Source organism: Nothobranchius furzeri, chromosome 7, assembly GCF_043380555.1.
Source record: "Nothobranchius furzeri strain GRZ-AD chromosome 7, NfurGRZ-RIMD1, whole genome shotgun sequence".
NCBI lineage: Eukaryota > Metazoa > Chordata > Actinopteri > Cyprinodontiformes > Nothobranchiidae > Nothobranchius > Nothobranchius furzeri.
The window spans coordinates 53,363,302-53,389,744 of NC_091747.1; the positions used below are offsets into that span (position 1 = coordinate 53,363,302).

The 26,443-nt window shown below is 43.1% G+C and overlaps 1 protein-coding gene across 3 annotated transcripts in view; it reads right to left on the reverse strand.

Moving 5' to 3' along the window:
* Positions 1 to 26,443, reverse strand: part of rttn (rotatin) — a 46,309-nt gene that overhangs the window by 491 nt on the left and 19,375 nt on the right. For 2 of the 3 annotated variants that reach the window (XM_054751121.2, XM_015955291.3), the window contains exons 25-47: positions 25,674 to 25,916; positions 24,639 to 24,795; positions 23,330 to 23,496; positions 22,915 to 23,134; positions 22,002 to 22,130; positions 20,190 to 20,300; positions 19,656 to 19,814; positions 19,374 to 19,451; positions 18,700 to 18,898; positions 18,502 to 18,611; positions 17,336 to 17,426; positions 16,930 to 17,125; positions 15,954 to 16,044; positions 15,551 to 15,695; positions 15,238 to 15,375; positions 12,976 to 13,178; positions 12,769 to 12,874; positions 12,190 to 12,287; positions 11,689 to 11,766; positions 11,349 to 11,475; positions 961 to 1,139; positions 618 to 882; positions 73 to 176 (exon numbers count right to left, since the gene is read on the reverse strand). In XM_054751121.2, coding sequence (XP_054607096.2) covers positions 73 to 176; positions 618 to 882; positions 961 to 1,139; positions 11,349 to 11,475; positions 11,689 to 11,766; positions 12,190 to 12,287; positions 12,769 to 12,874; positions 12,976 to 13,178; positions 15,238 to 15,375; positions 15,551 to 15,695; positions 15,954 to 16,044; positions 16,930 to 17,125; positions 17,336 to 17,426; positions 18,502 to 18,611; positions 18,700 to 18,898; positions 19,374 to 19,451; positions 19,656 to 19,814; positions 20,190 to 20,300; positions 22,002 to 22,130; positions 22,915 to 23,134; positions 23,330 to 23,496; positions 24,639 to 24,795; positions 25,674 to 25,916 — 3,394 coding nt within the window. The remainder of the gene's footprint in view (positions 1 to 72; positions 177 to 617; positions 883 to 960; positions 1,140 to 11,348; positions 11,476 to 11,688; positions 11,767 to 12,189; positions 12,288 to 12,768; positions 12,875 to 12,975; positions 13,179 to 15,237; positions 15,376 to 15,550; positions 15,696 to 15,953; positions 16,045 to 16,929; positions 17,126 to 17,335; positions 17,427 to 18,501; positions 18,612 to 18,699; positions 18,899 to 19,373; positions 19,452 to 19,655; positions 19,815 to 20,189; positions 20,301 to 22,001; positions 22,131 to 22,914; positions 23,135 to 23,329; positions 23,497 to 24,638; positions 24,796 to 25,673; positions 25,917 to 26,443) is intronic. The other variant, XM_054751122.2, reaches the window with a different exon arrangement.

Genomic DNA, 26,443 nt, shown 5'->3' on the forward strand with positions numbered 1-26,443 from the left:
TAAAAAAAGATATAACTTCAATGAGAATATAACGTATTATTGATGTGTAGGTGTGTGGTGGTGTGTTTGTACCCTCTGATTGTTGTGGAGTAACGCCCACAGGGCAGATGCTCCCATACAGCAGGTTTCCATCTCTCTACTTTCAAGACACGACATCAAAACCTTGATGGAATTTTCTAGAAGAAACAGAAACATCTTTACTGAGCTGCTCGTTTTTTAACAAGCGGGTGCTGATCTGATCTTCGACGACCTTAAGGGTCGCAGGAAACGCCATTTTCCACAGGAAACAATGATGGCGGGGGTGGGGGGGCGACAGCCAATCTGTTTTAGTCTCAGCAGCTTCCTCTGCTTTCATCTGACATTATTATACCTTCTTCTTCTAAACAGCCACTCTGAAACGACTCACTTTTCAATTTCTTATGATTTTCTTTTGTGATCAGGTTCGAGTTTTGATAAAATGATTCTTTCCTGCAAAGATTAACAAGCTTTAGGCTTCTGACATGCAGGCACGTCTGTCAGCTGAGTGAAACCCCGTAGAAAGATCCCCTTAAACACTCCCCAAAGCGCCGAGGCTTGTGAGGGAAGGACACAAACACGACCCTGCCTGCCCTCCGTACCGTTGGAGATGACGTGGGATTTGTTGGCCGGGCAGAAGCAGAGGTTGTGGAGCGTGAGCAACGCATGTCGTCGATGTGGTGCCAAGTCCGCCAGCAGCTCCAGAGCGCCGGTCACCTTAAGGATGCTCTGCTGGCCGTCCTCGGTGGACGACAGGCTGACCAACAGCCTCAGCCACAGGCTCAGGGGGCTCGTAGCGCCAGACGTGGCCTTCGCGCCGGCCGCTTTGGGCACCGGCACCAGCAGAAACGCTTGAAGGAAATTATTCTGGGAATCACAGGAGAATGAAATCTCAGAGCACCAGTCAGGATATAATCACAAATCATGAAATCGTTAGGTCTGTACCTTCTGCAGGATGCACCTGCAGTCCCGCGACACGGTCAGGTTAACCAGGAGAGAGAAGGCGAGGCTCTGAACGGCGCTGCAGTCTGCCGTAAGCGAGGTCAGCTTCATGACCGAGTGCATCAGAGAGCCTTTAGAACCCGGTACGCCACCTGGGACGCTGCTGCACAGAGAACTGCATGCTGGGAAATAAAACAAATAAAACCCAAATTTACAGATAAATAAAATCACAGATCAATTTTAACAGGACTCAATTTTCCAACTGTGTGTGTTTAAAACAAAAACGTAGACTTTAAGCAACAAAAGTCCTTAGAAAAAAACTATTTGTAAGAATAAACATCAGATCCCGTTCTAAAATCTGTTCATTTTTAATTATTAAACCATTTTTCTTTTGTAAAAAAATGCTTCTTGGACATGAGAACAAACACTTGCAGTTTTCTAATATCATTATTAATGAATAACAAGCCATAATAGTAATTCTAATATGAAACACAGGAAAGTTGTCTAAAATAATTTTACACGGATTTTCTCAGAACCAGTCGGCTTCTTTCTGTTCATGTTAACGCCGGGTTAGCTCGGCCTGCAGCACAAACACACACCGGAGCTTTGGCCACTAGACCAACACCTCCATGCATGACTATGTGTAGCTCCTCTTTATGCAGAAGCTGTCCAACACACTGGTGACGAGTGGAACATGAGTGCTACGAGAGGGAAGTGGAGTCTGTAGGAGCTGCTTAAGGTGATGAGCTAATAGCAAAAGGCTGGTTTGTTTCATAATTCAACTATCGTGCTTTTCTGAAAGGGAGGGATTAGCTTCAGGCTGCAGACACTTTTCTTATAGACTAAAAATCTAAAAACCCCTAGTCGTAGCTAAAGATTCTGCTCTGCAGGTCAGTCTAGCCACACTGCACTGTAGCCTCAGCAGGTCTATCGAAGCGAAGTGTAGGCCGGGCCAATCACAGCGATCTGATTGTGGACGTTGGGTGTGGCAGCGTCTTTGGATGATTTGGACTTGGGGTTTCTTTGAGACGGGAGCAGACAGAGGTACTTCCTTATCTTCTGCAGCGGTGTACGGTGGGAAAAAAGAACACAAAAAATATTCTACTTTACTGTGCGGAAAAACATCTAAAGAAAACACAAACGTGTTTTTAAACTAGCCACACTGACCAAGTTCTGGATGGAGGTGGTATAGAGGAGATGAAAGAGCAAACAGACATGTCGGTGTGTCGGGAGACACGGCGGTAGCCTGAGGGTGGATGGCGTAACGCTAAACCTGAACACATCCCGCTGTTCCGCTAACCGTCAGGGAATAGAGTCTGACTTCCCTGGTTTCTGATGCTCAGCTACAGGTTACGGGGAGGCCCAGAAGCAAGGGAAATGGAGCAGAGTGTAACACACGCCCACAATATATTTTTCTTTTTTTATCAGTTTGCTAAAGCCTCCGCCATTTTCCTCCTGCAGGAGGACCAGCCGGGTACTGTAGTTTAAAACTCATTCATGTCTGCTCTTTGCATATGATGCCGTCCTCTCGGCTCCGTCTCTGACCTTTAGCTCTTGCTAGAAAGGGTCACCGCTAGAGGTGCTGAAAAAAATGATTCAAGTCTGAATCGGGATTCTTATTTATGAAGGTCCAGAATCGGTTCCAAGAACTCAAGTATTTGGCATGTTACAGGTTTGAGATGCACTTTTGTCTGTTTTTGGATCTTTGTTAGGAGAGTCAGTACTCCGTTTACTTTTGTGCGCCCATAAACTGAGATGATTTATGTTTGAATCTGCTGATACGAGGGCACTTGAATGTAATTTTTTCCATACTCAGAAATTTGAGATATTCTCATATTTATTTTCTAAGTTGATAAATGAGTACTCAGGATTACTCATGCATTTATTTAAGTTATTGATAAATGAGAGAACATTTTCCTTTGTAAGAAATCTGAGGCACTGTTTTAAACAGGTTGAGGACTCAAATGTTAAATTTGTTTCTACACATACCGTAAATCCTCTAATATTAGCCTGTATTTAATTAACTGCTGGGTATCATATTTTGGCCGGTGTTGGAGTCGGCGGAGGTGAATAATGGCCGGGTGGAATGTGGTAACAAGCAAGTACTGGGGGCGGTTGTGTCATCCGTCTCACTTTTGATTTGCCAGTGATAGACCGCGAGGGTAACTTTAACCGTGCGGAGACGAAGAGGACGCGAAGATTTGATATCAAGTTCAAAGAGAACGTGCTGATTATGCTGCAGAACACTCTGGGGAGCAGTAGCAGGGGTTGTATGAACTAGTCACTAGTCGACTTCACCGCTCTATAAGGACTTTTTATGCCTGTCATCGACTAGTCGCTGTCACATGATAATGACCGGCAAGATGCAGTCCTCGGAAAAGACAGCAGCCTGCTGTCAGCAGGTGACAAGCTCCTGCGCGTCGGGAGGCAAAGCGCTGTGCCAGAGCGTTGGTACTGACACCCGCCATAAAACGGACATTTAACCAAATTGTGACCTTTACCCTCTTGCAATTTAACCTTCCCCTCACCCCCATCCTAACCTTAACCAGCTTGCGCATGCAAAGCTCTGATTGTTGACGCGCTCCAGACATCTGCGTCCTGAGCACGGCCACAGTAACATTATTAAATCAGGTGTCGCCACCTCAAAAACTAATTTAACACGCGATCGTTCATGTCGGCTCATTTCCTTTCATGTTTTCTGCCTTTTATTCTTTTATTTGTGTCTGATGCGTTTCGCTGCTGTGGATCGGGGCGCATCACCTGTTTTGTCCTCGGTGACGTCACTGATGTGGCCGGCGAGCACTCCGCTGTTTTTGCGGTCGGTAGATCTTTTAGAACTGCAGTTCGAAGGTAACTCATAAGGTGAATATATATGAACCCAGGCAGCAGTTTTTCTTTAGGATTGAGAGGAGATGCAGGAAGATAATAAACAGGCAGGACAGAAAAATACGCCAATCGAAGGTCACTAAAATTAATGTTGCTTCGGTGTGTAAGTTTGCCAAAACAATGTCGGACTCCGTAATTTTCTCTGGCCCCCTGCCTGATCGGACCAGTGATGACATGTTTAGCCACATGCTGTCCTTCAACCGCTGGTTGTCTAGGTGATGTCCTGAAAACAACGTGGGCTACATTGATAATTGGAAAACTTTTTGAGGAAAATCTGGTCTGATGCGGAGAGACGGAATCCATCCCTCTTTGGATGGTGCAGCTCTTCTTTCTAGGAACATGGACAGTTTTATTAGTCCTCCATGACTACCCAGGGTCCAGACCAGGAAGCAGAGTCATAGTTTAACCCACCCCTCTGCAGCTTCTGTACTGTTACCCACCCACTACCTCATAGAGACAGTGTCCTGTCCACGGCCAAAATCACACAGATTAAATATCAGGCTTAATGAAGCTAATCATGGAAATCTCATAAATATTAGAACAAATTCAACTGAGCAGGAAACTAGAAAAATTAAATGTGGGTTATTGAACATTAGATCCATTTTTTCTAAGACTTTGTTAGTTAATGACTTGATTTGTGATAATCAGATCTCTTTGCTCTCTCTCACAGAATCCTGGCTGCAGCAAGAGGACTATGTTAGCTTAAACGAGTCGACTCCTTCTAATTATTTAAATCATCATATTGCTCGAAGTACAGGGCGAGGAGGAGGAGTAGCAACCATTTTTCATTCAGACTTATTAATCAATCCCTTACAGATTAATAGCTACAGTTCGTTTGAACATCTTATTCTTAGTTTTCCTAATCCAGATTGCAAAACTGTAAAACCACTCTTGTTTGTAGTTTATATCGTCCACCCTTACTCTGAGTTTTTGGATCAGATCTCTGATTTTTTTATCTGATTTGGTGCTAAATACTGATAAGGTCATTGTAGTGGGGGATTTTAACATTCATGTGGACATTGAAAATGATAGCCTCAATGTAGCCTTTAGTAATATCTTAGACTCAATTGGTTTTACTCAAAGAATACATAGCTCCACCCACTCCTGCCATCATACATTGGACCTTGTGCTGACTTATAGCATAGAGTGTGAGGAAATGACGATCTTTCCACATAATCCAGTCCTCTCGGACCACTTTCTGATAACCTTTGAATTTTTTATAACTGAGTTCTCGAGACATGAAAGTAAATTTCACTATAGTCGGTCTCTATCTGACAACGCAGTTGCGTCTTTTAAATCAACTGTTCCATCTTTACTGTCCTCAGCATCTCAGAGGCATGTAGGAGAGGGCAATATTTTCAGTTCTAGCCCCTCACAAATTGATGCCTTAGTTCATCATGTTAATTCCTCTTTACGTATGGCATTAGGTGATGTTGCCCCTTTAAAAAAGAAGGTAATTAGGGACAGGAAGTGGGCTCCCTGGTTTAATTCTCATTTACGAGCCTTAAAACAAAACTCTAGGAAATTGGAGAGAACATGGCGCTCTACGCACCATGAGGAGGCCTACCTATCCTGGAAAATAGTCTTGTGCTTTATAAAAATAAGCTTCGACAAACTAGTACTGCTTATTTCTCAGCATTAATTGAGGAGAATAAGCATAATCCTAAATTTCTTTTCAGTACAGTTGCTAAACTTACACAGAATCATAGCTCTGAGCCATCTATTCCCTTAGCCCTCAGCAGCAATGACTTCATGGGATTTTTTACAAGTAAAAATAATTCTATTAGAAACAAAATCTTTAGCATCCTCCCTAATGCGATTTCTTCTTCCTCAGTAAGTGAGGCAGCATCAGAGGTGACTGTAGAACCTTATCTGTGCTTGAACCATTTTGATCCAGTTGAGCTTTCAGATTTATCAAAAATATTAGCTTCATCTAAACCTTCCACTTGCGTTTTGGATCCAATCCCAACCAAATTATTTAAAGGGGCATTTCCATTGGTTACTGCCCCCATTCTAGATATAATCAATCTATCCTTAGTAAATGGATATGCACCACAGGATTTTAAGGTTGCTGTAATCAAACCTTCACTTAAGAAGCCTTCTCTGGATCCAGATGACCCAATGAATTATAGACCAATATCTAACCTTCCATTTTTATCCAAAGTCCTCGAGAAAATAGTGGCCATCCAAGTATGTGAGCATTTAAACACTAATGCTCTGTTTGAGGAATTTCAGTCTGGTTTTAGAGTATCACAGCACTGAAACTGTGTTAGTGAGAGTTACAAATGATATTCTCATGGCCTCAGATAAGAATCTTGTGTCTGTTCTAGTCTTGTTAGATCTCAGTGCTGCCTTTGACAAAGTTTATCACAATGTTCTTTTAGAAAGACTTGAACATGTTGTAGGGATCAAAGGAACAGCACTAGGTTAAATCCTGCCTGTCTGACAGATTTCATTTTGTAAATGTAAATGACAAATCGTCTTCATACTCCAGGGTTACTTGTGGAGTACCACATGGTTCAGTGCTTGGACCAATTCTTTTTACTATGTATATGCTCCCAATTCGTAAAATCATTAGACAGCATGGGTTAAACTTTCACTGTTATGCTGACGATAGTTATATTTATCCATTAACCCTGATGAACCTAATCGGTTGGGTAGAATACAGGCTTGTCTTGAGGACATAAAAAATTGGATGACTCTAAACTTTTTGCTTTTAAATCAAGACAAGACGGAAGTTCTCATCTTTGGACCAGAAATCCAGAAAAGTAAATTGCTTAGTCAATCACCTGACCTGAATGGCATTACATTAATCTCCGAGAACAAAGTAAGGAACCTTGGTGTTATCTTTGACCAGGACATGTCATTCAAATCCCAGGTTAAACAGGTTTGCAGGATTTTCTTTTTCCACCTTCGGAATATTGCTAAGATTAGAAGCATCCTTTCCAGGAGTGATGCTGAAAAACTAGTTCATGCATTTATTACATCAAGACTGGATTACTGTAATTCATTACTCTCAGGAAGTCCACAGAATGCAGTTAAAAGTCTTCAGCTTGTCCAAAATGCTGCAGCAAGAGTTCTGATGAGAATTAAAAAGAGAAATCATATCACTCCTGTCTTAGCTTCCCTACATTGGCTACCTGTTAAATTCAGAATAGATTTTAAGATCCTTCTTCTCACATATAAAGCTCTTAATAATCAAGCTCCATCATACATCAGTGATCTGATTGTTCCATACGTTCCTAACCGAGCACTTCGCTCTCAGACTGCAGGTTTACTGGTGGTTCCCAGAATATCTAAAATTAGGATGGGAGGCAGATCTTTTAGTTATCAGGCTCCTCTCCTGTGGAACCAGCTCCCAGCTTTAGTCCGTGAGGCACTACTTTTAAGACTAGGCGTAAAACATTTTTATTTGATAGGGCTCATTGTTAAAATCTGATGTTAGCTTAGATCTGGACAAGTGGGGGAGTAGAGGGAGGTGGAGTGTCCAGTCGGTAAAGACAGCTCTCCCTTGCCCTGCCTCCAACATGCCTCCATCTAAATAAGATAGATTATCCAGAGTTATCTCTGTAGTTATGTTGCTATAGGCTTAGACTGCTGGAGGATACACTGACCACTTTTCACACTTGACTACTTTCTTCTAAAATCTGCTCTTTAACTGTATTATTTTCTGCAATTTCAGCTGTTGACTTTATTTTCTCTCTAAGTGTTTTTCTCCCCAGAAGAATCCACAATGATGTTCTGCTGAGCTGTGGTGGCCTCATGGAGGGGGCCATCGACTAGTACACTGCTGCTAAGCACTTAAACATTGTCCCTCTCCTGATAATAACTTTTTGCTTTCCTTGATGTTGGATGTGCTACTGCTAGTTTACCCGTTGAATTATAGATTCACTAGGATAAATACAATTAAGTTTATCTCTCGCCAAATAGAATATTTACTAAGAAATCACAATGTAACCATAGACACGTTGCTTGGTGTGTGTGTGTGTGTGTGTGTGTGCGCCTGCTCTGTCTTCTCGATCCCCAGTGAGTCGTGGAGGATGGCCGCTTATACTGAGCCAGGATTCTCTGGAGTTTTCCTCTCCACTGTCGCTTTATGCTTGCTTAGTATGAGGATTGCTGTAAAGTCACTGACACTAGTCAGTGACTTGATGCAATTTGCTGGGTTCCTTATATAGGAAACATTATTTCTGATTGGCTTAATGAACTGACCTGAATTGGAATGTTTATTTTTTGTTAAGTGCCTTGAGACGACTCTTGTCGTGATTTGGTGCCATATAAGTAAAAGTGAATTGAATTGAAAAATAGTCAAATAAAACAAGTTAGTTTTTGTACCTGGTGGTTGCAACAAACAGACACCATTGAAGGTAATCAGAAGTGAGGAACAGAAAATGAAATAATTATTTTAATGTTTAGAGCAGCAGGAACGCCGAGAGGCTGCAGGTGCATCAGTGAGTTTGCGGCCGCAGTGCAGGGGGAGGGGGGGAGAGGGCTGAAGCAGAAACTACCGTTGTTAAAAGAAATGTGTTTAACTTTGAAAATGTGGGCGCAATTTTAATTGTCAAAAACTCCAGCGAACCATTAGTTCATTTTGCTCAAATAGAAATAGAGGCCTGCCTCTAATTCTGGCCCTCCTTCCAATGAAGGCCTGGAGCTTGATGAGCTTGAGTCAAATACAGGCCGGGGCCTGTATTAGAGGATTTACGGTACTTGAAAAGTATTTGACCGTATTACTTTCAAAGCTACTGTTAGGTAACTACAGATTTGTTATATTTTACAAGGTAAGCAAAAATAACTTGTCTTTTGGTCAAAAGATTGCTTCTGTTTACAGTTTTAGTTCATCACTGAACTGACACTCTGTTAATATTGATTGTGAAACGATTTAAAGGGACTTTACGGCATTTTGAATTTTATGCTCGCGATTGCCCCCTCAGGCCAAAAGCATAACGGCAGCTTCAAAAGTAGGCTCATGCACTAGGCGCACATGCTGTACGTGCACACTTCTTAACGAAAATAACAGCTGACACAGTCCCGTGTGTGTGTGTGTGTGTGTGTGTGTGTGTGTGTGTGTGTGTGTGTGCGTGCGTGCGTGCGTGCGTGTGTGTGTGTGTGTGTGTCCCGGAGGACAGAGGACAGGAGAACGCACAGCTAATTAATTAAATAATTTGGTTCTGTACCTTTCTCTTCAGCACAGCCGACAAAGGTTTATGATGGGTCAGTCTTCCTGCATGCTCAGATCATTCCCTTCCCTTGATTGAAAAATTGTTCCAAAATGAAAGTTGAACCCACATCTTTTTAATCTGTGAATTCAATGCCGTTCGGCGAGTCTCAAATAAAAATTTGGGCATCTTACTGTAAAAAAATATACCATTAATGTAAAAAATAAATAATTTATGACCACATCCACAATCGAACCCGGATCTCCTGCGTGGGAGTCCGACGTCTTACTGGCTGGGCTAAAGCACCCAGCGTCTTTTGTATCTGTAACATTTATATACCTGATGACAGGTGAAACAACGTTCAAAGAACAGTTCGGAGTGAAAATGGCTATTTTGTTGCTAATTTGCAGGAAATATCTAGAAAAAAGTAGCTAAGGGTACTCAGAAATGTAGCTAGGTTCATCACTAGGCGTTAGGAACAGCGACAAAGTCACTGAGTTGGCACTACCTCACTCTCTGCTGCTAAAGCTACTGATAGCAAATGCTACGGGCTATGCCTGAGCGTGAACGCGCATGAAGCAGCCTGCTCGACCCGAGCAGCTCTTTTTCTGTGATTTTACAGAAAAACAGGCAATCACAGTAAAAATGCCAGGGCTCATTCTACAGGAGCAGGGCATTGCAGGAGAATGTATGAAGAAGAAATTTATTATTTCTATACATGTTTTGGCTGTCAAACTTCCATAATGCCCCTTTAAATCGAAAATTGATTCTGAATCGAATCAAATCGTGAGTTGCTCTAAGATTCACATACCTAGTCACGGCCATTAAAGACCAAAGGTCAGGTGTTCCACTTTACAATTCACGATTACAGGAAGTAGTCCTGGTCCCAAAGCAGCACAGCAGACCACCACACTACCACCGCCATGTTTGACTGTTGGTTTTACTCCAGATGAATCGGGATACACGCCTTCCCAAAAAATTCCACTTTGTCTTTTCACGCTTCAGAATATTTTCATATTTTTCCACATTTCTTGCAGCTAAGAGACAGGCCTTTGTGTCGTTTTTAGCTAGCTGAGGCTCTTTTGTAGATCCCAGTCTGTTTTTACTGTTAAATCATGTAATTTAAACTTTAAAATAAATAACTGATGCCAAATTCTTTGGAAGAGGAACTGATGTGTTGCTTTTTGAGATTGTTTACCCTAATTTTGTTTTCTGGATACATATTGAATCGAGTTATCTTTGTTTGATATTAAATTTGTTTACTGATCTGAAACTGGAATGTATTACAAATTATGTATAAAGCTAAGTTTTACCAACAAATGTTCAGTCATTGTTACTAAAAAGGGGAAATATTTATAATCTGAAAGGAAAGAAGGTCTTCAATAAACCAACACCTTAGAGAACTCAGCACTGGTGTTTGTGAGGTAGAATTATACAATAATTGAAATGTTGCTTAACCAGTAAGCTTCAGAAAGGATAAATATAGTTGAAAGATGAACTAAGGTAACCACTTTCCCTTAATGTGATTTAATTTAAGCTTGTTGTTATGTTTGTTTAAGGTTAGTGCTAATTTGATGATGCTTTAAATTCCATCCATCCATTTTCGGCTGTTTATCCGCGGTCGGGTTGCCCAGACTTCCCTCTCCACAGCCACTTGGGCCAGTTCCTCCAGGGGAATCCCAAGGCGTTCCCTGGCCAGCCGAGAGACACAGTCCCTCCTGCGTGTCCTTTAGGTCTCCATACCAGATGTGCTCGGAAAACCTCACCAGGGAGGCATCCAGGAAGCATCCTAACTAGATGCCTGAGCCACCTCAACTGGCTCATCTCGATGTGGAGGAGCAGCGGATCTACTCCGAGCCCCTTCCAGATGACTGAGCTTCTCACCTTCTCTAAGGCAGAGCCCAGACACCCTGCAGAGGAAACTAATTTCCGCCGCTTGTGTCAGTGATCTCATTCTTTTGGTCATTACCAGAAAACCTGTTAACAATCAGAAGAAGTGCAGAGGTTTTAGTCCATGTATTTTTTTTATCATGAAGTGTTTCTGTTCCTTGAATCGCTTTCCCTATCAGTGCAAAAATCCCCCGTAGATGTGCTGACTCTCACTAGAAATTTCACATTTGTGTGATGAATTAGAAACATGTGAATTCTAGCCTGATCAATGCTGATACGTCTCCTCTAGAAAGCGACAGGCAGCCACTCGCTAGTCTTATACAGTCGGGCACAATGCAGTCATTGGAGAGGACAATGGGACTTTTAATCCAGAGTGTGTATGAGTCAGTGAGACTGAGGCGACGGGCCGGCGCGGACCAGGCACAATGACTCAAACAGACACAAACACATGCAGACCTGGTGGGCAGTTGGCAGTGTAAACACACAGAAGCTCCAGCACCACTTCCATGGTGGGGTCGTCCAACAAGAGCCAAGGCCAAAGAGCGTGCAGCGTCGGCGTTAGACGGGCATCCGTTGCAGCCACCTACACACACAAATACAAAGATCACATGTGTGCATGCAAAAGGAAAAACTCAAGCTCGGATCTTGTTATTTGGGTTCAGTGTGGAAACAGAAGGATAATGAAGCTGGGCTAGCACGAACGTTTAGGTGAATCTCATTGAGAAGCACAGCACCAGTAGTGTAACGATCCATTAAAAACCTATTAGCAGTGAGGAATTAAAAGGCAGAGGCTCACTTTGCATTCGTTGTTGTTATAAAGAGTACTTTGCAGCATCTCTGCAGCCAGCCTGACTTCCTTTAAACAGCCTCCTTCCTGATCAAACAGAGAACAAAACAAAAGAAACACATTTAATAATCTTGGCTTAAAAAACAACCTTTACTGCCCCCATTAGAGAATTAACAGAAGAGAGTTTCTTCAGAAAAACACAGAATATTTATCCCACGAGCTCATGTTGGTTCAACCAAGTAGCACACACACACACACACACACACACACACACACACACATATATATATATATATATACATATGCAAAAAAACATGTTCACACAACAAATTACACGCACACACATGCACACAAATCTGCACACACACACTCACACACACACACATTGGCATCCATCCGTGTGTACACGCATATACACACACACACATGCATGAACACACATGCTCACAGGCATGCATGAACACAAACACACACACACAAAGGTGCTGATGCTGGAAGCTTCCTGCTCACCTTTCTGCGGTGAGACGTCCTGCCGGGTCGGAGCGACTCCAGGTGGAGCTGTGATTGTGTCTGCCTCAGCTGCTCCACACAGCTGTCGATGAGACCGACTACAACACAAAACAGATTTAAAGCTGGTGTAAATATTATCTAACAAAAGCACGTTTAAGGCCGGTGTTTGGTAGAAGGAGAACTTTAACAGGAGATGCTCTCTGATTTAGCTTCTACACAAGATGAAGATGTTGACATAATAAAAACCTGTGTGAACACGTATGGTTCTTTCAGGGTCCTGTTGTAAAGTCATGGTTGTTGATGAATGTGGCAGCAGCATGCTGAGGCCTCGGGTGGGGTGTGGTTGCAGTTCATCTCTGATGCGGGTGTTGTGTGCGGTTTGGTTACTGAGAATATGAGGCGAGTGTCACACTGGCCTCATTGCCATGGTTGCATCCCATCCTCATCCTGATGCTAGCACCTCCTCTAGCATATAGCTGATTATTTTTAATAGCTAGGATAATCTTCATTGTTACATCATAGGCCAGGTCAGCTATGGGGCTATGACCTCATCACCAGACTTTAGGGATGAAGGATCACCTTTAGCTGCGTAGTTTTGAGCTGTGGGGCTGCACGCCAGCAGCGTCATCATCGCTCTGGCTGTGAGCTTTTTCAACGGGTCCTGGGAGGTCCTCCTCTCAAAACTCTGGCAACAGAAAAATATATGCAGCTGACATCTTTTCTGAATATTTGAACATCGGTCACAAGCACACAGCATTACAACCAACCTGAAACTTTCCCACCTACCTGCAGCAACAGTTCACACAGCTGGCTGGCAGAGGCTCCGTTCAGGATTTCTGACAGGCCGGAGTCGCGTTTTGATGTGGAGTTTGTGACTTCCACGCTGCGGCGCTTCGTCTCCTCTGTGAAAACTGTAGAGAGGAACTGCAGGGTCGCCGTGTGGAGAAGATGGTCCGCAAACTTCTCATTCACACACTCTGATATTGTTCCTGCAGACAAAATGGAAAAAATAAAAATAAAACTCAAAATGATAGGATAGATTTTCTTTTAATGAAAGACGCTGAAATCCACACTGAATCACATCGAGACTAAACAGAAAATCCATAGTTTAAACCCCTCGACAGCTTGATATTTGTCTACGGCCGAGGTGGAGGAAGCACTAATCATCTGAATTTGTCTGCAGGCACCTGGATGCCATAAACGTGTCTTTGCTGACAAAAAATACACACGCAAAAGACTCAGCAGTCATCTTTTAGTGGACTCATTAAACGTTCCTGCGGCATCATTAATCAGGGAGGAGGAAATGAGTGGGAGGAGTAGGGGTGGTTTAATTATCCTCTCCTTGCATCTGTTATAGAAAGTTTACGCAAACACAAATGATGCAGCTGGAATGTTAAAGGAGACGTACTGGGACTTCATTTCTTAAGTTATAATAGTTCTATGGACCATACCTGTTATGGAAATTTTATATTTCATTGCTTTAATCCTGTTAACAAATGTCCTGAAGCATTCTCACACTCAGACACACCCACGCACTGTTCACACACACATTCTTGTCTCACTCAAACACACACTGACTCTCTCTCTCACAAAATGACCTCACTCCCATTCTTATCTTTCTGTTATAAATAAACTCTGTGACAGATGTTCGAGACATTTTGCCTCGTGCATATGCCACAGTTATAACTGGTTGACTTGTTGTCTCACTGTCTCCTTTTCTCTTCGACTACAGGAAATGGGTTATTGATAAACATATTGATAAAATCCCTAACAATACCAAATATATTCATTAAGTTCTTTGCACTAACTTGCTCTCACGTGAGGCGATTTCATCAGTTTTATTCTGAACATTTTCAGTACCTTCCAGAATGAGCCATTTCAGGGCTCTGTCACTTTAAAAAAAAGCTGGAGCTGGCCAAGCTGCTATAGGCTGAAAAGCTCTGCTTTCCAGGAGGGGCTTGGAGTAGAGCCGCTCTTGCACATGAGAGCTGGTTCTATGCTCATTTCCCTGTTTGTGACATCACAAACTGCATTAGGCGCATAGTTCCTTAAACCAAACCCTAACCAGGCCTTTCCAAAATGTAGCACGCAGGAATTAGCAGCCATTATAGCAGATCGGTGTGTTTCCACCAGCAGCGAAGCATAGTGACATGTCACTTACACTTTGAGTATATTTTTTACGCACTACACTTCCAGGAACGCAAGCTAAGTTTCCAGTTGCTTAACCAGTGAAAAACTTTGGTCATTAACCGTGTGTATTATGTTATGCGCCGCTTACGTATCCAGTAGAAATGCTGGGTGATATAAAACAAATGCACTGATTTATTTGCACATTGGGAATGTTTATAGAGACAGTAGAGACCCACATGCTGCACAAAAGATGCAAAATGTGAGTTTTGCATAATATGTCCCCTTTAATTACCGTAGTAACACTTTTGGTCAAATTGGCCCCAAAGGAACATTGAAAGCTCATTAAAAAATATTTTTTGAATCATAAAAACATTGAACTGACCCCAAGGATAGAAGGGTTAAATATTGTTTTTCAGGATTAGGGAAGGATATGTATACCTACACACTTAAATAATGACTACGCGTCTTTTTACGATGCATTATTAAAACCTCTGTTCCGAATACTTTATTTGCAATTAAAAGACAACCCAATGGGTTCAAATGAAGGCAACTGGACTTGGTTGGTTTTCTGAAGATGTTTCGCTTCTCATCCGAGGAGCTTTTCAATTCTGACTGGAATATGGGAGAGTCAAGCTTATAAACTGTAAATGTCTGTTGTTTCTTAATGAGCTGAAACTACCTATGAATACCCTCCTCTCTATCCCCGAGTAGTCGTTGAAGTCGTTGGATGAAGGAGGGTGTGACCTAGACTGAAACTTTTTTGGAATAAGGTTGAGAGCTGAAAACCGAGGCCACTAAAAAGACAATTTACCTGTGAAACCTGATTTATAATTCATGATTCTACTACTAATCCCTGTTTTCTAAACCAGAGTAATTACCTTTGTCACCTTTTATTCCCAAACAGAGCAGAGTGTGTACCTGCGAATGTCCGCCAGCGTCTCCCCAGCATGGAGGAGACAGACGGGTGCGCTGCTGAGCTGTCTCTCCTCAGCAGAGTAGCCAGGAGCATAAACACGTCCGTCCAGCACGCATGAAACACGTCCCGGGTTCCTGCGTCTGCAGAGGGAGGGAAAGAGTGACTCACTGGTTTTATGACACCAGACAACCCCGCTGCAGGGCTGTAGGGGGAGCAGATGGCTACATGAGACCTGGATGCATAAAGTACAGGATTTTTTATTATTATCATTATTCTAAATACTTTTATTACAGCTTTATTTCACAAAAGTCTGACCTAATCCTTTAGTATCCAGCATAACGACAGCCAGGAGATTCAACTGTTTCAGGAAGTCCATCTGGCCAATCAGCTCCTTGCTCGCCATAACACAAAACTGTAGCAGTTTGGAAAAGCTGGACAGGAACCGAAGTGCAGTTACGAGCTAAGAAATAAAACACACATGCATAGGTGTAGATTTAACAAAAAAAAACACAGGAAAAACATTTTGTTGAGCTGTCAACGTTGGATAAGAACAGAAAATAGTAACAAAGCTGGTTTGCTTGGAGCATCAACTTGTTCAGTATTCCACCCACACCAAGAATCTGGCCTCAGATAACCCGCTCTGAAACCGACTCGGTTCCAGCCCACAGAGTTTTCGTGGTGGAGGACAACAAGAATGTACCAATACTGTGTTTTTTACCTGACGCTTGATGTCTTCTCGGTCCCCAGGGAGGATGCTGGGTGACCTCAGCTCAGTCAGACATTTCTCAACGGACTCGATATTCACCAGACTGAGAGGACACAAACGATCGTTATTAGAAATGAAGCTATTACTGTAACATTTCTAATAGATAAAAAATTCTGATTGTCTTTATATCAAAAAATTTGCAGTGAGACTTGAATTAGCCACTCACGAATGACAAGGAAATATGGAATTTTTAAGCATTGAATCAATTATTAGTCAATAAAGCATGGTGAGAAAGCCTTCTTCCTTCTTTTCTTTAAAGTGAGGGTAAATGCATGGGCGGGGACGAATTTCATCCACACTTCCTGTTAGGAAAACACTCCTGTAAGAGGCGTCGCCTGGCGGACCGAGAGAGCGGCACTGAGGCAGTGATAGACCGCAACCTCCCCGCTTGTGCTGTCGAGCATGTGCACGCACTCACACAAGACTTACCGCTCGGGACAAAGCAGACAGATTCTGCAGCATTCTGGAGGATTTCCTGTTAAACGCGATCGTTAGATGAAAAAGGGGAGGAGGACATTTTTTTTCCAAGGAGGCGAGCGGCTCCGAGCGCTAACGTGTCATATCGGCAGGTGAGAGTGGCTGAGCCAGGTGGAGGTGTGGCTGCCTCACCTGGAGACCAGTGCGGTGCAGCCACGTAGTAATTTGCTGACAAAGTCACGTTTTTCAGCTCAGCCGTCAGCCGCAGCTGGTTCTACATAAATGTGGAGCAGAGTTTTAACCTGAAGATGGAGATAGAATGACGGTTTTGGGCTGAAATATTAAATTTAAAGTAAGTTGCACTAAACTGGCACACTAATGATTACACACCATTAGGCACTCATCTGAACAGGTCATCAGCAAAAAAAATTAATTTAGGCTTACTTGCTCTTTGAAAAGGCAAAAAAAAAAAAAATCTCAAAAACCCATAGAAGCATTTTTGGCCTCTCACCTGGCCAGGACCTGAAGTAGCTGGTTTTGTCGGATGGCAGTGAGGGTGAAATCTGGCAGGATGGCCAGCAGATTGGTCAGCAGGCTGCAGTGGGCTGTCAAGAGGTCAGGAGTTACCATGACGACGGGCTGCACGGCTGAGGGCTCCTCTTGTTGGGAGTCCTGCGATGAGTTGCTTGTGTCTCCATCGCTCTGTCCTGTGAGACACGTCAGACTGTGTGAGTCCCACCCCGGCCCTCAACACTAAAGCGTCTCCCTTCAGTAAACTGACAGAAGAGTCTTGTTCTCTGGGCTGTTTATGTAAGGCTGGGTTTAGTTCATAACACCGATCACACCAGGTTTCAGTTGAAGGGATAAATATTATGAAAGTTTAGATTCTGTGAAACCCACACGAGTCTCTGTTGTACCTTGAGCCATCAGTCTACTGGCAGCGGGAGCATCGTCTGCGATGCCCACCGGAGAGGGAACTTTAGGAGTGTTGGGCCTCAGACGTCTGATCTGTGTTTGGATTGGGGGGAAGAAAAGGAAATTGTGAGGATTTATTTGATTTAAAGCAACACTAAAGAGTTTTTAACACTTTAAGCTACTGCTTTAAAAATGGTTTCAGTGGTTCTTGATCCACAAACTTGAGCAGCTTTGTTTTAAAGCACTCTGCTGACCAGAAACTGCAGTTAACGGTTTTCTGGTTCGGGTAGGAAAACTAGCCATTTACTGTGCCGTTAGCTAGCAAAGGCTAGCTGTTAGCTTATTTTTCACTTTACCTACGTCAATACAAAGCGCAAGGAGGAGAAAAATTTTGTTTTTTTTTGTTGGCGTCATGGCAGAGCCTGGAAGTGAGAGAAATGTATTTGGAGGCGGAGCAAAGAGCTAAATCCAGAGTGAACATCAGCGCGGCCTACACTGGTTTGATGGAGCTAAAGGAGGCTACAAAATGATGGACTGATGGTGACCTGGCTTTGTTGCTACTGGCCTTTTAAGTACTATTCTTGCCCAACTATGCAGATCTTTTTATTTCGTGGCTTATTCAGTATCAGTTGGCTCGTGTTAGCATTAGCTCGTTGTTAGCACTAGCTACAGCAGGCTGCTGCATGGTTGTTTACGACAGTTGTAATTCTGCTTTCAACCAGTAGGAGGAGAAAGCAGGAAATTTATTTAGTGTTGCTTTAAATGACATTTCTGGTACTTATATAAAATTTGTATTATTAAAAAATGATGCAGAACAAAGTTTACTTGTATTCATATATGAACAAATTCATCCAGATGTCAAAAAGGTGGAAAATTAGAGCCCAGATGTCCAATGTATATATATATATATATATATATATATGTGTGTGTGTGTGTATATATACATACATACATACAGGATAGATAGATAGATAGATGATAGATAGATAGATAGATAGATAGATAGATAGATAGATAGATAGATAGATAGATAGATAGATAGATAGATAGATAGATAGATAGATAGATAGATAGATAGATAGATAGATAGATAGATAGATAGATAGATAGATAGATATAAATAATATTAAACATGAGTATTTATGTTGGAGCTTCTATGAAAACATACTGGAGCAGTGCTGAGCACGGTGCTGGAAGTGGAAAGGGAGCTGGAAGGTCGTCTAGAGTTGACGCTGGGAGGTGGGTCCCATCTCCACAATAGCAGAGAGTTCTCAGAATCTAGAGGATTTACACAAAGTCAAGCATGCCTGATGAATATAGAAACGAAGATTTCTGTCTCTGTAACCTATCATGAATCAGAGCTCACCAGATGAAGAGCTCTCCTGGAGCGAGGGGCCAGTGCTCCCAGCAGGCCCAGGCCGGAGCTGGAACGTGTACCGGCCACGGTAGCAACTGGAGGCAGCGTGAGCCACGTTTTGAAAATACTGACAGTGGTAAAGCAGAGCCTGCAAGGCTGGGAGACCCACCACAGACACACCAGACACCTCGTCGTGGACACATGGATGCTGAAAGAGCCAACGTTTGATGGAAATGAAAATGTTTCCAAACAAAACAGATTAAAGGTAAAGTGAAGTTGATATAACATTTCAGAAATGCCACTTCAAATCTAGAAGCTAATATTTTGTGTCCTAGATTCTTGTTTCCTTTTCCTCTGTGGTCCCTGCACAGCTAGCTCCAAAATCCTTTATTCAGCTTTCAATCGCTCCGTTTCCAGACATAAAGCGTCTGTTACCAGGTACCTGTATTCTAATTTAAAAGGCTTTTGGTGTTTTGACAGAGAACTGTAATTAATTTGGATGTGAAAACAGTTTCCCTGCACCTCAGTACAGTTAATATTCAGCAACTCCCACGATCTGAACTCGACAAGAGCTTTTTCTCTCAGCACAAGAGACAAGGAGGTCTGGAAAGGAAGAAAAGGGAGCAAATCCAAAAGGTTCACGGTCTGTAAAAGCCTTTAAACTGGCAGGCAGATCTGCTGACCTGCCAGTGGGAGTCCTTGGCCTCCTCTGCGTTGGCAGGCATGGGCATCAGCAGCAAGTTCTGCAAGATAAACGCAGCCTAGACACACAAACCAAAGAGAGATAAACACACACACAGAGAGGGACACACTTGGTTAAGCTGGACTGCATCAACAACAGTGCCATCTGCCTGTGTTTGGCTGCCACTACACAGCAGTCCTGCCTCGTGAAATGCTTTGATTGCGCAGAAATGAAGCTCAACATCTTTGTTTTGACTCCTGTGAGGCTAAATAACATAGCGTACCTCCCTGCGGACCATGCTGCTCTCCTGCTGATCCAGGAGGATGTTGAGCAACGTGCCCCACAGACCTCCGCTGATGTTCTGACAGCTGGCACACAGAGCCTGGCACCCGCTGGGCACAGAAGTCAGAGCTGCACCTAAACCCAAACTGGCAAACCTCACCTGAGAGGAAAAGAAAGACGTGCGTGTTTAACGGGAGGGGGGAAACGCGTGCAGGCCCACAGGTTGGACGTCTCTATAGATTACAAAAGGGATTTCAAACAGGTTGTGGTTGTTACGAACACCTAAAAGTACAATTTGAGCGTTTCCTTGTTCTCTTTTAGCTGTCGGAGATGGAGAAGTCTACCTGGTCGAGGGAAAACTCTTCAGATTAGGTGACTGGCTGTTAGCTGTTGAGATTCTGTCTTTGAGATTTAGCACATTTCATCCCAAAAGCCAAATACTGAAAACTTGTTTTTAAGCAAGAGGTTTATGAAGTTAGCATGTAGAACAATAAAAAAGCTATCTGAGGGACGATGGAGACTACTGAATAAGTACCTCCTGATCCCGGTCCACCCACAAAGGGATCAGCCAGGCCAATCCCAGCTGAGAGGAGCCAGATTCCTCCATTGTTCCCTCGTTTCCCAAAGACCACTGGGAAATGAAGTCCTGGAGCACAAAAGCAGCAAAACTTTAATTATACATTTCATTATGTCCAGTATTTCTGATCAGGCCTTAAAGCAGAAATCTGGAGTTTTCTCTCACAGGGCGACATCTAGAGGTGGAAAAAACGTATTGCACCTTAAGCTCCTCCCTGCTTCTGTGATTAGAGCTGGAAGAAACGCCTATTACTCTCAAGTTATGCTAGTTATTTGTTTTTATTTAATTTAAAGACTTACTTATCTGCAAGAAATGTCGCCAACTCTTAATCAGTCTAGGCACGTTCACAAACGCCTGCACGCTCTGTGACTGACATCGGTACGTAGGCGGATGTCCAACGCTATTGGCTAATGCTGAGCAGCAGTCAAGTCAAATTGCAAGAGGCTCTACGGCACGGGGGGGGGGGGGGTGTGTGTGTGATGATTTACCTACATTTCACCACTTTCTCAGACTTCTAAACAAATCGTACATAACGGAGAAGCTGTAGCAGAAGCATAAGATTTGCGATGAGTACGTCACATTATTCATTGATCTGATTGGTCCTAGTGTTGTCCAATAGCATGTGAAGATCATTTGAAAGACAACCAAGAGACGTGTTTCCATTGTCGGAGCTTCAGGGTAAATTCCAGTCTCAGTCCTCTCAGCTGTTGTGTCTCCATTCAAATTCAGCCCTTTCCAGACTTTGCGCAGACGTCAGCATTTCGCGACTGCTTCTGCAGGAAGTGATGTCACCGATCAGCGCCAAAAAGAATCCACAGTAACATTAATAGCATTAAAAACATTAAACGTTTTATTCTGTTGCAGTATGGCAACATGTATCGTAATCAATTTGGAGCATGATAGCAGCTGCGTGATGTAAAATGGCCTCCAGTGACCAGAAGGGCCATTTTTTACGAAGCTTTGTAAGAAAGCAAAGCCCAGGGAATGAAGGTGTTGTGGGGAAATTCTGCCGTGTTTTCTGGCGTCGGGAGTTTTGTACGGGCATTTTTAACCCTTTTATGCATAATGGTCGCTACAGTGGACAGGTACTCAAAATAGTTATTTATTTGTTTTTGCTATTAAGCACAGCTGTTGAAGACTTTATGGCATTTGAGCCTCTTCATTTGGACTTCAGTAAGCCAAGCCAACATATTTCATGCTCAGACTGCACGCTGTCCACTGAGGTGGACATGTAATAAATTATTTGTAAATTATAAAATTTTACAAAAAATATTTGTTGAAATTTGTTTCATTCACACCTAAAGACGAATGAAAAAATTTGTTAAAAAAATCATGGTTGAAGATTTCATAATTCATGCATCAAAGGGTTAAGTGTGATCAGTGCTTATTTTCTTTCGCTTCCATTCTGCTTCACAAGCAAATCTTCTAATTCTTCTGGTTGTTTTGGACGTCTGCTGATCTAATTTCCTACTGATCCGCAATCAATTAACCAAAAGTTCAGCTCGGCAACTCTACCGAGCTATTCCGAGTACCAACCCCTGGTGAGGTTCATGTAAAGTTATCCTACAGCTCAGAAAGTGGGAACACGCCTACAGATCCCCCCACCCCCCCCACCCCCCCACGACTGAGCTGTCTACGGGTCGTGGCCAGACTATAGTTTTACTTACGTGGGACGGTTGCCAGGCTAACATAATTCCTGAAAGGGGGAAAACTCTGGATTGCTGCTTTAAGAGCTGGCTCTTACAACCAGAAATCAGGTCTGATCCGTGCCTTGTTTTTGTTCACAGCCATCATCTCATGAGACAAGTGCAGCAGGCAGATGACGGCGTTCTTGGTCACACCTTTCCCCATGAAAGACGAGGAGTTCCCTCTCCACTCCACGTAAAACGAGGAGATCACCTGATTAAACGACGCAGAGCAAGCGAGTCAAATTCTGCATCTTTCCCAGAAAAAATGAAACAAAGCTTGTTATTCAAACGGCACACAGACACGTGAGCATACAGTAGCTAGTGAGGCATTCAAATTAAACTTTAATTGAAGCTGAGAGACTAATTATTTTGGTTTGGTGTGTCCATCAGGATGTGAGCCGGCACAGAAAGAGCAGATGTAGAAACGAGAGCCAAAGACCTGCTGAGCTTTAGGACCCTACGCTGCCAAAAGAGAGAGAGAGAGAGAGGAAGGTCAGAGGGGTGGGAAGAGCCCCAGAGTTACCAGGTAGACGGAAAATCATCTGTAAATACCCATCTATGTCTGTGGTAAATATGCATTTTATTTTAAATTTGACGTCAATAAAAGTTGCTCAGAAGAGATGATATTCCACAGGGTTCTTCATTCTTAAGCAAAAACAACCGTTTTTGACACCTTGGTGCTGAGGAGCGCTGCACAAGCTGGTCTACACTGTTAGGCTATTGTTTTATGCTCTGTTGAACAGCTGAACAGATGGAAAAAGCAAGGTTGATTAATCTCATCAGCATCTTAACAGTGCGGCATATCAAATCAATGAGATTTTTTTCATCCCTGCCCGTCTCACAGCTACATTTAGCAGCATTTTAATTAAATCCCCTCATAAAGTGCAGCAGTTTCTGCTTTTCTGTAGGCACTCTCAGATATGATTTACAAGCAGGAGGTTGGAATGAGCCCAGTCAACACAAGATCACACACACACTGATGCATAAACACACACCTCCAATAATCCACTGAGATACTTGGAGCAGAGGGAGCTGGGCTCCAGGTCAGGGCAGTGGGAGCTCCAGCCAGGCTGGGCAGTCAGGCTCACCATGCCCTGCAGAGTCCTCTCCAGGCTGGGGAGGCCATAGAAACGTGGGGCATCAGACACCCGCAGGCTCTGAAGCAAACGGACTGCCAGCTGGCTCCTAAAGGGGCCCGCTGGTGCCAAACACAGCCTGGACCGACGGGGAGAGGCGACACAGAGGAAACCAGAAAATCACACAGACAGAAAAAGTAAGGATAACGACTGCTTTTCTTTTCTAAAAATCCTAATTTGATGTCAATAAAAGATGAAATCGTGGTTTTAACTCCTATTATTGTATTGTATTGTATTGTAAATCTCAACAGGTGCGAGTCTGACATCATCCAACCTGTCGGCGGTGTGTGACAGTCGGTGTAGTAGCGTGTTAAAGAAGCCGGTGAGTTCCCGCTGCAGTCTCTGTCTGATGTGGTTCTTCAGTTCCTCCGGTTCCCCCGGGCTCCGAGGGGAGCTCTGCGCCTCCACACCGAGGAGCAGATGAAGGAGAGCTGCAGTCTCCTGGAGCGGCAATAAATTAAACCAGGCGAATGGCATTCGCTGTTAAATTTAACGTTACCATTCTTATTTTACTTCATTTTAATGATTTTTATCCATGTTTTCCTGCAAAAAGAGGCTTTTTTACAAGTGTGTTAAATCATATCGTCAAATAAGTCAAACAGATCGGAGCTGCAGGGACAGAAATATGCAAGAGCACAAATGCGGCAGAGGCTCCTGAAACAGCTGAGCATTTAAAGAAAAGACGGGGTTCTGCGTAAACGGGACGGCGTTATTTGCACAAACATTTTCAAAGAGAAGTTCACTGAGGAAGCGTATTTTACTTTTTAAACGTGAGTGGTCACTCTGAGCTTCCCATGCAGGAAGAACGTAAAAATAGTCTTCCACCCTATTTCCTGCATTAGCTACTGATAGGCTAACGGTCAGGTCAGAAAAAGCCACACAGATCTACGTCACCCTGTGATGTTGCATTCATGGACTCACTCGCTCACCCTGGCTTGCATTGCATCTTGGCTAGTAGAAGCTAACCATTAGCACCTCCACAACATAGCAGAACTTCTTTGGGCCCGTGTGATTTGTAGAGATAAAACATCAACGTTGCAAAGCAAGCCCAGTCACCGGTAGATTCGTGTTGCTGTTAGCCAATCAGAGGAGATGTCCACATAACAAGAATAATAATGAGTAGGACTAGGAATCCTGCCATTTTATGTGTCCCACTCCTCCAGATAATTTCTAATTCCTGAAACAGGAGCGCCAGAGCTTTTTTCCCCACAGAGTATGACTCAAGGCCTTCACTTATACTGGAAACCACTGATGAGAATGAATCATTGCAAAAAAAACAAAGCAGAGCTTAAATTCCTCTCCTCGGACAAAAGCTAACGAGAAAGAGCGAGACAGAAACAGCTCCGGTGATTTATTCAAGTTTCCATTGCTGTATTGAAGAGGTAATCAGATTACTACTGATCTACACAGCAGAGCACCTTTTTTAGGTGAATAAGATGCAACCGCAAGAAACTTGGACCACGCTGTGTTTAAGAAAAGAAAAACTTTTGAGTCCTAACCTTTAAAAAGTGTCCCGGTGACGTGTTATTTTTATTTATTTTTTTTACTTTCATGCTCGTCCAGAAAGCCTAAATGATCCGTACCTGGTTGAGAAGCAGCTCCAGTATCCAGCGCAGGTCCCCGTCCTCGGCTTCACACACAGTCTCAGTGGGAATGTGTTTGAAGTAGGTATTCAGGAGTGTCACAATTCCCACCAGCAACCTTTCGTCCTCGACACAGGCTGGGCGCACCTGGACAAACCTGCCAGTAGGAAGAGCAGACGGAAGCAGTGACAAACAATCCTCACACCACACATCCAGCTTTCTGCTCCTTTCGCTTGTTTATCTCACTCCTTTGTGATAAAACATCACAGCAGAGAGTAATTTGCAGGAAAAATACCCATTTGAAGATTTCCAATTAAAAGGAAACGACATTTCAGTCAAACTGAAGAAATTCATCACAAAAGTGGAAGGAGAGAAGCAGAAATCAAACTCAATCACCCAAAAAAACACAAATTTAGAGATGTGTGTCCTGAAAGAACAGAGATGATGAAAATAACATTTAAATAATGCAAACCTGCAGGAAACACTCAAAGTAAAGTTAAAACAAAACTTCAATAAAAAAAAATAAACAGGTGTGAATCATCAGATAACTGATGTCCCCAGCAGTTAGCTGACTGTTTTTTATATGACTATTTCTCATCATTAATGTGTTTCTACTGACTAAACTGCATAAAACGAAGCTTTTTATTGAATATGGAGAGCAGCTTTTGACTACTTTGCAGCAGCATTCACAAGAGAAGAACGCTGAGGAGATTTTCCTTCAATCCTTCAAAATAAGAGACTCAGAAATACTCACGAGCCTCAGAACATTTAAAACTTATAAAACTAGTTCATTCATATTTAGAATCGGGTAAAACTCAAAATAGTTTACAGGCTATAGAAGTTTTGAGTTTAGGTTCAGCACAATGGAGCTCACTTGTGAGAACCACTTTAAAAGATTCAAGCAAGTCTGACTCTGAATGTGAAATAAAAGACTTTTGAGTAGTGTGTTGATTTTTTTACCCATAATCCATCTGATTTATGAATTAGCATGTTATCAACTATACAGATGACCCCTGAAACCTGTTTGCAGGGTACCTGGTCAGTGCTGCCTGCCAGCTGAGGGAGTGAAGGACGTCTCTGCAGCTGTGAGGTGAAACATGAGGGCGAGCCAGCCTGTCGAACAACAAGTAGAGGCTGAGCCTGGAGAGGGCAGAGGCCACGGACCTGTGCCCCGCTGCAGTGGCGATGGCCCGGATGCAGTCCTGCAGTGCATACGGGAGGTGAGATGCCTGCATCGACACGAGCTGGGACTCTGACAGCTGCAGGTCGGGATGAAATCTACAGGGGATCAATGTAGATAAAGGAAAAGGAAGTATGTCATATAGATGGCATACTTCTTTCACAAACATCAACATTTATGGAAACAGTCCTTCAGAGTTTGGGTCATTCGATTAAGCGGAGGCTGTTTTGAATGGAAAGATGAAGCTACGCCTGCAGAGCTGCACTTGCGACCCACCACAGAGCCATCCAGCCTAAGCAGCCTCTCTTCTCTTTGTCATGGCGCCGAGACACACTTCAGATGGATGGATCTATCTCTGGTGTGTTTCAAATGTCTCTGCCTTAATCAAGCTGGTTAAAAGTGTGGAGAGACATTCTCATTTGTTTGAATTAGGTCACATTAGTGGTAAACGAAGACAGATGACACACAATATGCCTCGACTCTGATTTGAATACTTTACCCAACTCCCAAGTGGGGACAAACGTTTCTAAGCGGAAACACTCCGATTGTCCCAGAACTCCTTTATTAGAGACCAAACTGATGTATAATGACATGTTTTTGTTACTAAAACTCATACAGTGCCGCT